Raw genomic sequence first — 16,131 nt, forward strand, 5'->3', positions numbered from 1 at the left:
ACAATGACTCTTGAAGGAAACACAGACTGTAACATTAAGACCCCATTTATATGCATTAACTCAACGGATGACTCTTACAATCTGTCCGCTGACGGTTGGATGCTTCCTGGATCACGATACACTGCAAATCCATTGAGTCCATGAGCGCTCGAAAACACTTAACCAGTGCATTTGTTACCCATGAAAAAGCACAAGGTCTGGCTGGAATTTTACAGGATGAGAACGTGACAAACACATTAGATTACAGATGTTGTCATACAAAACACTGAATGCATCGTCTCTTCATGTATATTTCTATGCAGGACTGCTTTTATGACTTCATTCCAAAGATGATAAATTTAAACACTGATATCCATAAAAAGCTTTGCAAGTTCACAGTCAGGTAGAATATATCAGTCCATATATACTGACTGGTTTAATTTTCAGTTATATTTCATTAGAAATGAAATAATTGTATGTTTATTTTATTATTATGAACCCTGTTATCTGAATATATTCACATCTGTCTGTGAGCATCTAGGCATCATTTAACGTTGTGTGTTTCTGTTTATATGCATGTGAGTTTAGCTGCAGTGACTGTCAGAAGTGTCATTAAACATCTGTTTCATGTTCTTTTTTTCTGCTGTATTTATAGAGACTCACAGAGTGGGTCACATGGGCGGCGAGACGTGGTTGCTGGGAAACATCAATCAAACGGGCTACTTCAGAGTGAACTACGACCTCCACAACTGGAGACTTCTCATTCAACAGCTGATGACCAACCCAATGGTATTTCTTTCTTCCGCCTCTGTCAGTCGTTCTGACTCTTTCCATTTCATCCAAAGCATTTCCAAGTTTTTCTTTCCCCCTTTTGTCACGATTCTTCCCTTTTCTCATTCTTCTCATCACTTCCTGCTGCATTGTAAATGTCTGTGCTGTTCTCTCACGGCAGATCATCTCTGTGGGCAACAGGGCCGGTCTGATTGATGACGTCTTCAACCTGGCGAGGTGGGTTCAGTTTGTTATACGACCCCTCTGGAAACATGCAGAGTCATTCAGAGAGTCTGATTCCTGCACTAGAGATCAATTTAACAGCCTTCAAACCCCTGCAGAGACTCCTGGATGATTCCGGCTAATTGTGTCCTGCTTTTTACTGTCACAGTAACTGTCACATTATTTCAGGAGGTCGTTCACCTACAGTGAGAAAGTACAAAGTGACAGTGGCGAGGAAAAACTCTTGGAGTATAAAGGCCTATTGAGTCAGAGTCTGGGTTTCAGCACAAAAAAAAAAGAAAAAAAGAAAAAACATTAAGATTTTAAAATAAAACAACACATCTTTTTGAACTTCACTATGGTGAAATTAATTAAATCTAAATATAATTAAATAAATTCATAATTAGCAGCACCAATTTATTTTGTTATTCTATGAAAACACAATAATTATTGTTTAAAACATGTCATTATATCCTTTCACCAATCTAGACCTGCATTTAAATAACTTTCAAAATAAAAATTAGTATTTAAAAAAAGAAAACATTTTTTTGATAACAATAGGCTTCATTTCTGAATGACACTCTGATTCACCTGATTTCCCTAAAGAGCTCTTGATAATACTGGAAGATTGTTCACATGTCAATCAACAGAAAGATGCTTGCAATGGCTGAAAGTTGCAACAGGGGAAAGTGCAAATGGATCTTCATCTTCCTGGGATTTCAGAAGGTTACATCATGATTAACAGGTTGAATGGAAGTGTTGCAAGTGTTGCAAAACTGTGTTTAAAACTGTGGTTTCACATATATAACATTTTCCAAGCTGATTAAAATAGCATTTCCAGACATATTCTATTTGATCTGATGATACATGATCAAATCTTCTCATATTCACCAGCTGCAGAAATGCATAGTATGCAAAATCTCTATATGTTACTCATCTTTACGGCATGCATTAGGATTAGTTCACTTTAAAATGAAAATTACCCCAAGCTTTACTCACCCTCAAGCCATCCTAGGTGTATATGACTTTCTTCTTTCTGATGAATACAGTCGGAGGTATATTAATAAATATCCTGCCGCATCCAAGCTTTATAATGGAAGTGAACTGGACCAACAAGTATGAAGTGCATCCATCCATCATAAATATACTACGTAACTTTTTCTGTAATTTGAATATGTAAGGTGTAGGACATAGCGTAAGCATTTTGAACTTTGAGACTTTTACACTTTCTTCGTAAGTAGAATATGGAAGGCGGTCTAGCAGTAGCTTGATATTTTACTTTCTAACTTATTTTAATATATTTGTGTAATATTTGTCTTACGCAAATGCATCGCTTTGCTTCAGAAGGCCTTTATTAACCCCCGGAGCCATGTGGAGTACACATTTATGATGGATGGATGCACTTTCTTCAGCTTCATACTCATTGATCCCGCTCACTGCCATTATAAAGCTTGGATAACACCAATTGTGTTCATCAGAAAGAAGAAAGTCATATACACCTAGGATGGCTTGAGGGTGAGTAAATCATTAATCTTCATTTTAAAGTGAACTGATCCTTTAAGTTTTGCGTAATCGTACCTGCAGTTAAACCTACTCAATCAGAAACGATTAGCCAGACATTTATGAAAAAGCTCTTTTAGGGTAATTGATGTTCTGAAAATAATGATTCATCCACTTTCTGTCATTCAAAAATGAAGCATGTTATTATTATTAAAATTATGATTAAATATGACATTTGCAAAGACAGAAAATTGGCACCAAGCCTTTGGAAAGACTTAAATTTCAAAGCTAACACCCATTTTCCTCAGGTCAGCCTGAAAGGATCTTGATAAAGCCGTCCATCACAGTAGAAAGAACAGTCAGATCTAGTCAGCTGGACCTTCATTGCTGACAGATGCAGCTCTTGTTCTGTACTGTACTCTTGATCTTCTTTTCTCCTTTAGTTGGGAAGGGGTTATTGAAGTAAAAGCCTTTAGCTCATCAAGATGAGACCTGCGGTGAGACTACTGAGCCGTTACTGCCATAGAGGATAATAAGAAAGTGAGGGAAAACCTCTGTTTACCCGCCTTTCCACTGCTGTCTCATCGTGTAGATCCTTCGGAGCTTCATCATTAGCTGGAAGCTCACACATGTCCATTAATGTGAGAGGAAGAAAGACAAAACAGTGAAGGTAGATAGAAAGCCACAGGCTGCCAAGCTGCCATTCGTCCCTTTAGCAATGACTGCTCCCCCTAGGGTTCTCTCTGTTTGATACAAAGACTCACTAATTCTGCTTAATGAAGGAAATATTCACTCACTGGCAGCTACTCTTGATGATACAAACCAACTGATTCATTTCTCAAGCCAAATCAGTGTTTGGGTTTCACTGGTGGACTTTTTTAAACATTGAATGTTGTTGTTTTGTACAGATTGTACAATTCATTCATTTTGGACAGTCATTTTTATTCTTCCACCAAACTAAATGAGGACACTGCCAGATGCTCTGCTAGCATTAGCACCGCTGTTCATCATAGTGAAACGACAGGCTCATCTGCCGGCGCTGTGCGGCTCATGTTGAGCTAGACAGGGCTTTAACAGGCATGTGGAGAGTTGTGTTTTTGACCACAGATGTTTCCTAACCACAACGATTCAGTCAGCTGACGACAAACCCGCAGGGAAACTTGTGTTTATTGCATCACATTATTGCCGAGAAAGGAAACCTCTTCCTCCTGCGTTGTAGTACGTCATGTTCATTTAGCCTGTTTATTCGGCTCGGCCTTGTTTACCGAAGAGCTTGATAATTGAAACTTAAGAGGACTGAAGGCAAATCCTTTTGTTCCTGATTTTAGTCTGGTTTGTACATATTGTTTGTCTCTTTTGTTTACAGCTACTCTTAATAAAAATGAGCGGATGTTAAAAGGATGTCGTATTCAACCTCAGGGCTCAGATCTGTGGAGGTGGTTATTGGCTCTTACGTTCTCGAGAAGCGAAAATGCCAACCTGCATATTAAAAACAGCATCATCGTTAATCACAATGTGTAAAATGTCTCATTTCTCGGTAAATTACTGGGATGATAAAGGGTGTTCATATGACTGAGGAAACTGAATGGGCGCCGCTGCCTTGAGTGATGTTACCTAATTAAATGCCCCTTGTGCTCATGGGAGTCACTCACACAGATCAATACTGCCTCACAAAGCCTTTATTGTGATTATGAATTACTGGATCAATTGAAGAAGAAAGTTGGTGTTAGTGAAGAATAGTTTGAGCCTGAAGATCATATTTAAAATATATCTAGGTCATATAAGCCTATGTTTAAAATAAATTAGGCTAAATTAATCATATATAATGTAATGTAATAGTCATGAGTGGTAGGAAGAATACCAGAATTCATTCTTAATCATCTTTTATTCCAACAACAGAAATACTTAGGAGAATCTCAAGAGAAACATTAACACTTTCCACAAGTAATGTTAACAAAACACCAACAAAGAACAAAACAGGAGGTACCTATACAAAGATATAGGGAACTAATTAAACGACAGGTGAATGTAATAAATAATTAATGAGAAACCAAGAAAAAGTATAAACACAAAACCAAAACACATGAACAAGAACACAATGAAAATGAACATAACTCTGACAATAATATAATATAATATAATATAATATAATATAATATAATATAATATAATATAATATAATATAATATAATATAATATAATATAATATAATATAATATAAGGTACGAGAGGCTGTGCTGACTTAAACCGCACTAGCCTCAAGTACCTTATTGCTTTTATAAAACGGTTACCACACAATACAAATATTAAAGCCAAAAATATATGTATCAATGCAACTTTCATGAAGTAAAATCACTAAAAGATCTTCCTTCCGCCAGAAAAAATAGTCCCTGACCGTGAACAGTAGGGATGGGGACGGTTCACTGTAAAAAATCAAACCGTTCGGTTCTCCACCCATGGTTCGGCACGTGCTTTCACCGCGGTTCATCCCAAATCTGACGACGTATATGGTTTGTTGAAAACAACGTGCAAAACAGACGGATTCGGCTAATGTATGTTTCAATCGATGGATATGCATTCTAGTTTCCCAATACGTTACAACAGTGATGATCAAAAGAACATGGACAAAACAGTCACTCGTTGTAAATAAATATTCAATGACGTCATTTACGTCGTCGTCATCACTGGGTGTTGATAGCGCGCAATCACAGGTGGGACCTGAACATCTCACGTTGATATCTGTGTTTAAACTAAACTCATTTAAACCTTGCTAATTTAAACATTCATCCGTAAGACACGAAAGAGAACTCGCGTTTATCCGAAGCGCATACACAGAGAGCCGCGTCACAGCGCACAAATATTCTCGCGCAAATTCTCTTTCAAGTCTTGCACCTAAATGGACAAATTCACACAAAAATTATGTCAACATGCCCATCTTAGCGAGTATCCTAACAAACATAGTAGGTTATGTCTTAGGAGAAAAACGAGCCAGTGTACTGGATCTTTGAATTATATCTTAAAGGGATGGCAGTCTAATATTCCTGCTCTATGTGTTTTAATGTTATTCGAATGACAAAGCACGAAGAAATCACTCTTGACTGAATAGCTTTTGTAACTTCAATAATGTTTCATCTTTATTTAACTATTCAAAGAAGTTTATATGCAGTGTTATTTTATATTTGATTACTTTATTCAATTTCTGTACCTGAAAACTACTGTTAGAGACCTGAAAAACCTGTAAAGCATTGTTTATTTTATTTGTATCTTAGCTCTCATGTATTTATTTGTGCTGTTTCATGTAGTTAGATTATTTGTTTTATTTTGTTTATCTTTATTTGACAATTGTCCTATTTTTTACTGAACATAGCACATACCGAACTGTACCAAAACCGTGACACTAAAACTGTGATACAAACCGAACCGTGAGAAATCTGAACCATCCCACCCCCTAGCAACAGAAGTTACAATAATTACGACATTAGATGGCGGCAAAGACTCAGGGCTTTTTAGATTGAAAAGACTGAATTGTTGTAAACACGGAACAAGACACAACTGACAAATGCTTTGACTAGAGCTGTCAGTCACGGGAAAACCCCTTAACTGTTAAAAAGACAAGATATTGCAACGGACATTTAAACAGATTTTTTATTATGCACATAGGACTGACCCGAAGGAAAATGCTAAATCTGAATGCAGGTTATAAACTCGCTCTCTCGATCTCTTTCTCGCAATATTCTTCTGCATAATACAGTAAGATTCAATGAACAATATCAATTGATAACAAACAGTTTACGTTGCTAAGAGTGGTTGCTAAGGATGTTGTGTAGTGATAGACAGAACCGTTTGGTGACCAGAATCAAGGACAGGAACTGTTTTATAATATAATATAATATGATAAATATAATGTGAACATAAAATTCACATCAAAATACATTCTTTTTTTCTTTTTCTTTTTTTTTTTTTTTTTTGCAACACGTGGTGTTAAAACAACAGTTTATTTTGGGTATTTGCCTTTAACTAGATATTTTTAAGAAATTAACAGTTGCTGTTAACAGCTCGCAGTCATTACTGTGATCACCAGCTACTTGTCTTGACACAGCGTTTTGAACTTCCATAAAAATGCTGATCTGTTCCTAACCCGACATCTTTTTGCCATAAAGACAGAAGGTTGTTTTGTTTGTGACAAACATGTCAACGCCTGTCCACAATTCTGTCATACAACACATCTTATGCAAAAAGAATTCAAGAACCGTGCCAGGAGAATATTTTGGTTACTTTTCCGTATTCTTTTCCTTTGACACAATATTTTTTTGTGCACAGAGCGAGCTTTCATTTGACTCTCAGTGATGGAGCTTCTTAATAGGCCTGCTTGAAATGCTCTGCTCAAGCTTCGTCTAAATGAGCAACAATTACAGGCCAATTTAGAAGTCAATGATTTATTTAGGAGTCTGTTATGTTACTCTTTATATACTCGTTAATTAAAAATCTGCTTGAATTTTAGAGTTTCTTTCAATTCTCCAAAGGTCGCAGACGATCATGCTTGCCAGACATCACCAGCTCTCTTTAAAAATAAATTAATGATGTCAGGCAATTTTAAAGAGCCACACACTCTCCTTGCTGTTCTTTTGGAGTGCTATTATCGATTGATAAATGGCCTTCATGCAATGTAACATGTTTCCCTGAGGTTGTATGTGCGTATTGGCACATTCCTGAAGCGTGATAGTGATCAGCTCCTTCATTACTGTGCTCACTAACAGCAGGGAAACTTCAATGCCTCATGACACTTTTATGGTAATGTTGCGTTCATATTTAATGAACATTTTCCCTCCGACCTTCGATCAGAAAGCTGAATAATTCAGAAATACAAGAAAGAAAGGAAAGTTTTATAAAATGGAGAAACTGAATGGCCTCCAGTTGCTGCTGTTTTTCATGGGGTAATAATGGAAGTGTCTCTAAATATAAATGATACCCATAATACTTATTTTCCCTCTAAAGAATGACCACATTTTTAAGAAAGAAAAAATATGTATATATAATAGAAACATTAACTTTAATAGTCTAACTTTGAATGAACATTAAAATATAAGGCTATTACATAAAAATTCATAGTTATTTATTTATAATGAGCAACAGTTACAGACTGTGTGTTCATTAATTACCGCTGTTTAACCGGTGTCACTTTCTAGAGGTCAATGTGACCAAACGAGATATGATTTGTGCCATCCACTGGCCATCATTCACTTCCCCTTTAATGTGACGTGACAGGTGAAGTCATTGCAGTAATTTATGTGCTACAGTGTCTTTAAGCGCATGAGCTTAATGAGAAACACAACATAATTAATGCACATACGAAGTGATTAAGCTCTTGACTGCATCCTTCATGTCTTGAGTGCACATCAATCCTGAGAATATACATTGAATATTTCCATGTAATCAGTGTGAAAGAATGACAGCCGATGATTGTTTCAAGTGCCTTGGCATCATTATAGACTGATTAATTGTTTATTTTAATACAATTATTGCTCATTAGACCACAATTTATTGCTTTATTCTGTTTGGTTGACACAATGGTTTTGATTTATTTTCTATAGTTCCAGGTCTAACATAATCAGTGCTGTACGAAAGTCATTTAAACATGCTTTAGACATGCTTTAAAATGTCTTGAGGTAAAGAGCATTATTGATTCCAGGCTGTTGAATTATTGAAAATTAATACATGAGGTAAGGTGTTAAAGCCAATGCAAACCTTAAGCCAGTTAAGGTTTGCATTAACTTTAAATAATTTAACAGTCTAGAGTTTATTGCTCCTGACTCCAATAAATCTGTAAGACTGAAAGCAATGTTGGTGTCAGTCAAATAAAGCATTTCTGAGCTCTCATTTTTTAATATTTTGGACATTTTTACATAAAATTGAGCATAAATGTTTCAGTACCTTCCATTACCATATATAAAATGAACATTTGACTTCATATTGAAGCCCATTGATCCCTGAACCCTGCAAACTCTCTGTCCTTCTCTAATGTATTAACAGGCTGTTCAAAGGAATAAGAACATAGTTCTTGATCTTAATTAGACACAAATAAATTCACCTTTGCCTGATACTATAAACACATTTGCTGCTTTTTTTTTCCCCATGGAGATGTTAAAATAGTTTCTAATTCTTAACATCCTCAATTGTCTCCTGCTAATGTTAATGTAAATCAGTTTTTCTGGAAATGTTAAAAACCTCCTTGGGTAACAGTGGGTGTCTGTGAGTAACTGTGATTAATGTCCCAATTAAATGTGTGTTGGGTGAATCTGTCCTCTGGATTTTAATGAGTCCGTTTTCAAGTCTGATCACTTCCTTTTTCGCCTGACCTCCGATTCAGAGCACTTATGTGCATGAAATTATAAGAAACTGAAGGAGGTATCATAGTTTCAAACACGAAAGGGCATTAACCTTTAAAGGGGACCCTTTTTACAAGATGTAATATAAGTCTCAGGTGTCCCCAGAATGTGTCTGTGAATTTTCAGCTCAAAATACCCCAGAGATCATTTATTATACCATGTTGTAAATGCCCGTTTTTGAGTGTAAGGAAAAACATGCCATTTTCGTGCATGTGTCTTTAAATGCAAATGAGCTGCTGCTCCCCACCCCACTTTCCAGAAGTGGGCGGAACCTGTACAACTCGTGCCTCGGATACTCTGACAAAAACTAACAAAACATCTGTTTGGTTTTGATTATCATCTCTATTGAGACCACGCTCACGTGACATTGCAGTTCTTCATCTTCATGAAAGTTAATTATCTGCATGCGTTTAACAGTTTAAACTTCTGCTATATGGTTTTCTGTACATATCCGAAGCATGCGCACAGAAAGCTGCCTGTCAGACGGAGTATTAAACTCTTTAAGATTAATTAAACTCTTTAACTCTAAAAGATATTGTTCGTGTCTTTTTGCACTTAAACTGTCAAATACACACAAGGTTATGTCAAAAACACACAAAGTTCACGTAAACACAGACACTTATGTATGTAAATGTAAACATCAGGGAAAGAAATTGCAGGTGTATATTAGATCTGAGTGTTAAAGGTGCCCTAGATTCAAAAATTGAATTTACCTTGGCATAGTTAAATAACAACAGTTCAGTACATGGAAAAGACATACAGTGAGTCTCAAACTCCATTGTTTCCTCCTTCTTATATAAATCTCATTTGTTTAAAAGACCTCCGGAAAACAGGCGAATCTCAACATAACACCGACTGTTACGTAACAGTCAGGGTGTACGCCCCCAATATTTGCATATGCCAGCCCATGATTGAGGCATTACACAAGGGCAGCCAGTATTAACATCTGGATGAAAGGCATTAGACAAGGGCAGAACGTCTGGATGTGCACAGCTGAATCAACAGATTAGGTAAGCAAGCAAGGACAATAGCGAAAAATGGCAGATGGAGCAATAATAACTGACATGATTCATGATAACATGATATTTTTAGTGATATTTGTAAATTGTCTTTCTAAATGTTTCGTTAGCATGTTGCTAATGTACTGTTAAATGTGGTTAAAGTTACCATGGTTTATTACTGTATTCACGGAGACAAGAGCCGTCACTATTTTCATTTTTAAACACTTGCAGTCTGTATAATTCATAAACACAACTTCATTCTTTATAAATCTCTCCAACAGTGTAGCATTAGCCATTAGCCACGGAGCACAGCCTCAAACTCATTCAGAATCAAATGTAAACATCCAAATAAATACTATACTTACGCGATTAGACATGCTGCATGATGAACACTTTGTAAAGATCCATTTTGAGGGTTATATTAGCTGTGTGAACTTTTTTTTTATGTTGTTTAAGGCAAGTGTGAGCTCTTGGGGTGTGGAGCACGAGATTTAAAGGGCCACACACCCTGAATCGGCTCATTTCTAATTATGCTCCAAAATAGGCAGTTAAAAAAATGAATTAAAAAAAAATCTATGGGGTATTTTGAGCTAAAACTTCACAGACACATTCAGGGGACACCTTAGACTTATATTACATCTTTTAAAAAAAAGTTCTAGGGCACCTTTAAAGTGACAGCAGCATAATAATACAGTAGGCTACCTACTGCTATATGCTGTTAAAGGGTTAGTTCGCCCAAAAATGAAAATAATGTAATTTATTACTTACCCTCATGCCGTTCCACACCCGTAAGACCTTCGTTAATCTTCAAAACACAAATTAAGATATTTTAGTTGAAATCCGATGGCTCTGTGAGGCCTCCATAGGTAGCAATGGACACTTCCTCTCTGAAGATCCATAAAGGTACTAAAAACATATTTAAATCGGTTCATGTGAGTACAGTGGTTCAATATTAATATTATAAAGCGACGAGAATATTTTTGGAGCGGCAAAAAAACAAAATAACGACTTATTTAGTGATGGCCGATTTCAAAACACTGCTTCATGAAGCTTCAGAGCATAATGAATCAGTGTGTCGAATCATGATTCAGATCGCGTGTCAAACTGCCAACGGCTGAAATCACGTGACTTTGGCGCTCCAAACAGCAGATTCGACACACTGATTCATCTGTGCTCCGATGCTTCCTGAAGCATTGTTTTGAAAATGGCCATCACTAAATAAGCCGTTAATTAGTTTTTTTTGGCGCTTCAAAAATATTCTCGTCGCTTTATAATAATAATATTGAACCACTGTACTCACATGAACCGATTTAAATATGTTTTTAGTACCTTTATGGATCTTGAGAGAGGAAGTGTCCATTGCTCTATGAAGGCCTCACGGAGCTTTCGGATTTCAACAAAAATATCTTAATTTGTGTTACGAAGATTAACGAAGGTCTTACGGGTGTGAAACGGCATGAGGGTGAGTAATAAATGACAGAATTTTCATTTTTGGGTGAACTAACCCTTTAACAACCCGGTCTCATAAGGAAAGACGTACCTGTGGGAACGTTTTCGCGAGTCGCCAAAATACGTACCAATGTATACATATCACTGCAGTTTTGAACAGAAATGAATGCTAGAGGCAGTAAAACAGCAAGCGCTTTTAATCGTTTTCATACACAGTTACGATTATGGGGTCAGATTATGGATTAATAAAGACTTGTTTTCACGTCTCCTTCTACAATATTATATTATGACTTCAAAACGCTATTTTTTACCAGAGTGCATGATTTGTAAACAAATATATTTTGGACTTTGCATCGCTTAACCAGCTCCATATGTTTCACTTTTCTACCATAACAAGCTTGCTCGGTAGCTCAGTTGATACTGAGTTGTACTTAAGACGAAAAAGCTATGGGCGCGAATCCCGTGAAAGGCAAGTCACAGTAAAAGAACTCAATAAGAGATCTAAACAAGCTAAAACGGTGTGATTACGGATGCTTTTTATGTCACATTTGCTTTTGTTAACACTATCGGGTAGGTTTAGGTGTAGTGTTGGTGGTATGTTATTTTAAAGGTGCCCAAGAATGCTTTTTCACAAGATGTAATATAAGTCTAAGGTGTCTCCTGAATGTGTCTGTGAAGTTTCAGCTCAAAATACCCCATAGATTTTTTTAAATTAATTTTTTAACTGCCTATTTTGGGGCATCATTAACAATGCACTGATTTACACTCGGCGCCGCCCCCTTAAATCGCGTGCTCCCTGCCACACGAGCTCTCGACTATATTACAGCGCATTTACAATGTTCACACAGCTAATATATCCCTCAAATGGATCTTTACAAGATGTTCGTCATGCATGCTGTATGCATGCTTCGAATTATGTGAGTAAAGTATTTATTTGGATGTTAACGTTTTATTCTGAGTGAATTTGAGGCTGTCCTCCGTGGCTAATGGCTAATGCTACACTGTTGGAGAGATTTATAAAGAATGAAGTTGTGTTTATGAATTATACAGACTGCAAGTGTTTAAAAAATGAAAATAGCGATGGCTCTTGTCTCCGTGAATACAGTAATAAACGATGGTAACTTTAACCTCATTTAACAGTACATTAGCAACATGCTAACGAAACATTTAGAAAGACAATTTACAAATATCAGTAAAAATATCATGCTATCATGGATTATGTCAGTTATTATTGCTCCATCTGCCATTTTTCGCTGTTATTCTTGCTTACCTAGTCTGATGATTCGGCTGTGTGCAGCTCCAGACGTTAATACTGGCTTGTGTAATCCCTTGAACATGGGCTAGCATTATGCAAATATTGGGGCGTATATATTAATGATCCCGACTGTTACGTAACAGTCGGTGTTATGTTGAGATTCGCCTGTTCTTCGGAGGTCGTTTAAACAAATGAGATTTATATAAGAAGGAGGAAACAATGGGGTTTGAGACTCACTGTATGTCTTTTCCATGTACTGAACTGTTGTTATTTAACTATGCCAAGGTAAATTCAATTTTTGAATCTAGGGCACCTTTAAAACTCAATGGAGTGCAAATTTCAAATCAGAACTGCGGTGATTTGTATAAAAACCAACGTCATAAAACGTACCATAATCACGTTATCAGTTCAGGCAAAAAAAAAATTAAAAAATGAACATGCTTTTAGCGCCACTCAGTGGACATTTCACATCAAAACTGCAGTGATATGTACGTATTGGTAAAACGCGAAAACGTTCCCACAGGTACGTTTTTCTAATGATACTGGGTTGGCTGTTAATATGAATCAATCAACAAAAGAAAAACATAAAATGACTCACTGCTCTTGATGAAATAACTTTAATAAGAATACATTTCTTACTTGAATTATAGGCTGGTTGTTTACACACACTGGGGACACATCTGTGTTCAAAAATTTTGCATAATAGGTCCCCTTTAAACGGCACTTCTTGGACATTTAATCTACAAACCGCCGAAATATGTAATAAAACGCTGTCACATACACTTTCATATGTTTTTGGATAAAACTGAATGCGCTGGACAGTTTTCCTTCAAAGTGCAAAATGTTCAAGAAGCAATGCAATGTCATTTTACACAGGCATGTTTTTCCAATGACCCTGGGTTGGAAATAGACCCTCAAACACAACTGATTTCGAATGCTCTTTCCATGTGGCACGCAAATTAGCACTGCTCATGTGAAGTGCACTCAATTGATTCCAATTGAGTTTGACATTAGCTGTTTTGCTGTCACACAAAAATGATGTACTATGAATCTTAAAAAGATGCTAGGGACTATATTCGGCTGTTCAAAAACATTGTTATCTGGTTGCTTGTGTGTTCCAGGCGGTTAATGTAATAGTGACACTATGCTTGCTAGCAAACATTTTTTTAGATTCAAAGACTCGTGGAAAGTCTAGTGTTTTTGGTCTAAGGATATTGGCCACCTCTCTGTTGTTCCACTCTCATGGGAGGGTTGTAGGCGTTTCTGAAAAGACCGACAGGAAAAAGTTGAAGACATTTGAAGCTTTTAGAAGAGATCTTATGTTTTATGGATTTATGCAAATTGAACATGAATGTAGCTGTACAGGAGAAGCTGTTTTTTTTCCTTTTTTTTCACAGCGCATTATGACTCCCCACGCAGAGCACAATGCCTGGCAGTTATTCTAAACGAATGATGATGAACAAAATGAACTGTTTGTAATCAAATGTTAACGATGTGTCTACCATGCTTAAAATGTGCTGCTAGTGTCTTATTGTTAGTGTTCTTCTCTCTAGAGCGGGGTATTTGCCCCAAAACGTCCCCCTGCAGATGATCTCATATTTGTCTCAGGAGACTGAGTTTTTGCCCTGGCACGCTGCTAGTCGAGCTCTTTACCAGCTGGACAAACTCCTGGACCGCACTGAAGACCACAGCCTGTTCAGCGTGAGTCTTTTGTTGTCTGTTGTATTTTAACCTTGACTAGTGCAATAAGAAAGACACAGATGATATCTAGCAGCACGTCTCAGATGACTCGACAGATCGAACTTCAGACTTCCTCTGATGCTCATACAAAACAACAGTTCACAATGTTTCCAGACACAATGTGTCTCGTACATACGAAAAACAGTGAAATCTCCAGCATTGGTTGTGATTTATTGGCTATGTTCAGAATAGCATACTACCATACTACTTATGCAATTTCTGCAGTAAACAGTATGCATGTTGTGATGAGTATGCAATTTTTCTGCATGTGTGGATTTTCCATATGAGCTACTAAGTATATAATGAGGGCACACTGTATGCAGAAAATATTTGCTGTCATTTTTATCTGCTTTTAATAGATACATTTTTTGATCAGACTGAGAAATATTAATAATTGTTACAAAATAAGCATTTTTCCGTTTTTTAAATAGTATGCAGTATGCTGTGTTTACTCTTCAGTGTGCAGTATGCTAGTATTTAATTCTGAACACAGCCTAACATGACAGTGTCAGACAGTCTCGCTGTTTCTCCGGCTTCTGTTTTACCTGTCCACCTGCGTTCATATTCATGTATCACTTTGTTATTCAGAATAGCACTCACACGCCTACCCACAATCCCTCAGTGCGCATGAGTCATTTTTGCCCCTCCTCTGTAATGGACGACCATTTAGTGTCAGCAGTGAGTGTGTGATGAATTTAATAGCATCTTCTCTCTGTAACTCTCCTTTATTGTGTTTACTGTGAGATAGAGCAGATGTTTAGCATGTAATGCAAGACAGGAAACAGCTGGAGCAAATTAGTCAGGTGCTTTCAAATCATGTGACCAGGTGTCTCAACCGTAAATGCAAACTCGTGTTTGTGTGTGTGTGTTTGCGTGTTTTTGTGATTTATGAGGACACAAATTTGTATAATGACATGGGTATTACACAGGTATTACTACATAAACATGTTTTATGAGGACATTTCATGAGTCTCATATTTAAAATAGCTTTAAAAACATACTAAACAATGTTTTATTAAACATGTAAAAATGCAGAATGTTTTCTTTTTTCTGTAGGGGGATAAAATTTACAGTTTGTACAGTATAAAAACCATTATGCCTATGGAATGTCCTCACTAAGATAGCAAAGCAAACTTGTGTGTGTGTGTGTGTATCACTCAGTTTTTGTAGTAAAAGCTCAACAGACACACCTGATCAGCTGTATGGTCCACTGCAACATGGAAAACAATGTCCTCTACTGCTGCACCAGTGTTTATGTGCTTTTCTCAGTGAGTGTGTGTGTTAAGAATTGAATCGCGCATAGCAGGCTCTAATTGTGATCATTCACTCGTCTCAGTAAGAGGGCATGAAGGAGAGCAGTCATGCTAAATTAGCCATAACATTACCTGCTGTGACATTTCCCTCAACTGTATGGCGAGTTAAAACACACACGCACACACTCACTCACTCACTCACTCACTCACTGTCTTATACTGAATATAATACAAAACAACATAATATCTTAAGTTTTAAGCAACATTATGTCTCATGCTCTTTTAACAAGGACTCACAGCTTCTGTTTGTCAAATCTTGTATAATTATTTGTCCAGAAAGTTACATACTGTATATATATATATATATATATATATATATATATATATATATATATATATATATATATATATATATATATATATATATATATAATTTAAAAGCTGAAAGCTAATTCATAAAATCTTAATCATTTCTGAATGACCCATTTTTGCTGCTTAGTTTTCATAAATGGTCTGGATGTAAGCTTTGCATATTTACATTAATGTAAGTTATATAAATGTAAATCCTAGTCTCA

The 16,131-nt window shown here is 36.5% G+C and overlaps 1 protein-coding gene across 1 annotated transcript in view; it reads left to right on the plus strand.

Moving 5' to 3' along the window:
* Positions 1-16,131, plus strand: part of LOC125245225 (thyrotropin-releasing hormone-degrading ectoenzyme-like) — a 173,209-nt gene that overhangs the window by 138,023 nt on the left and 19,055 nt on the right. The window contains 3 exon segments of the mRNA XM_048155752.1: positions 635-768; positions 932-987; positions 14,117-14,264. Coding sequence (XP_048011709.1) covers positions 635-768; positions 932-987; positions 14,117-14,264 — 338 coding nt within the window.

Source organism: Megalobrama amblycephala, linkage group LG14 (genome assembly GCF_018812025.1).
Source record: "Megalobrama amblycephala isolate DHTTF-2021 linkage group LG14, ASM1881202v1, whole genome shotgun sequence".
NCBI lineage: Eukaryota > Metazoa > Chordata > Actinopteri > Cypriniformes > Xenocyprididae > Megalobrama > Megalobrama amblycephala.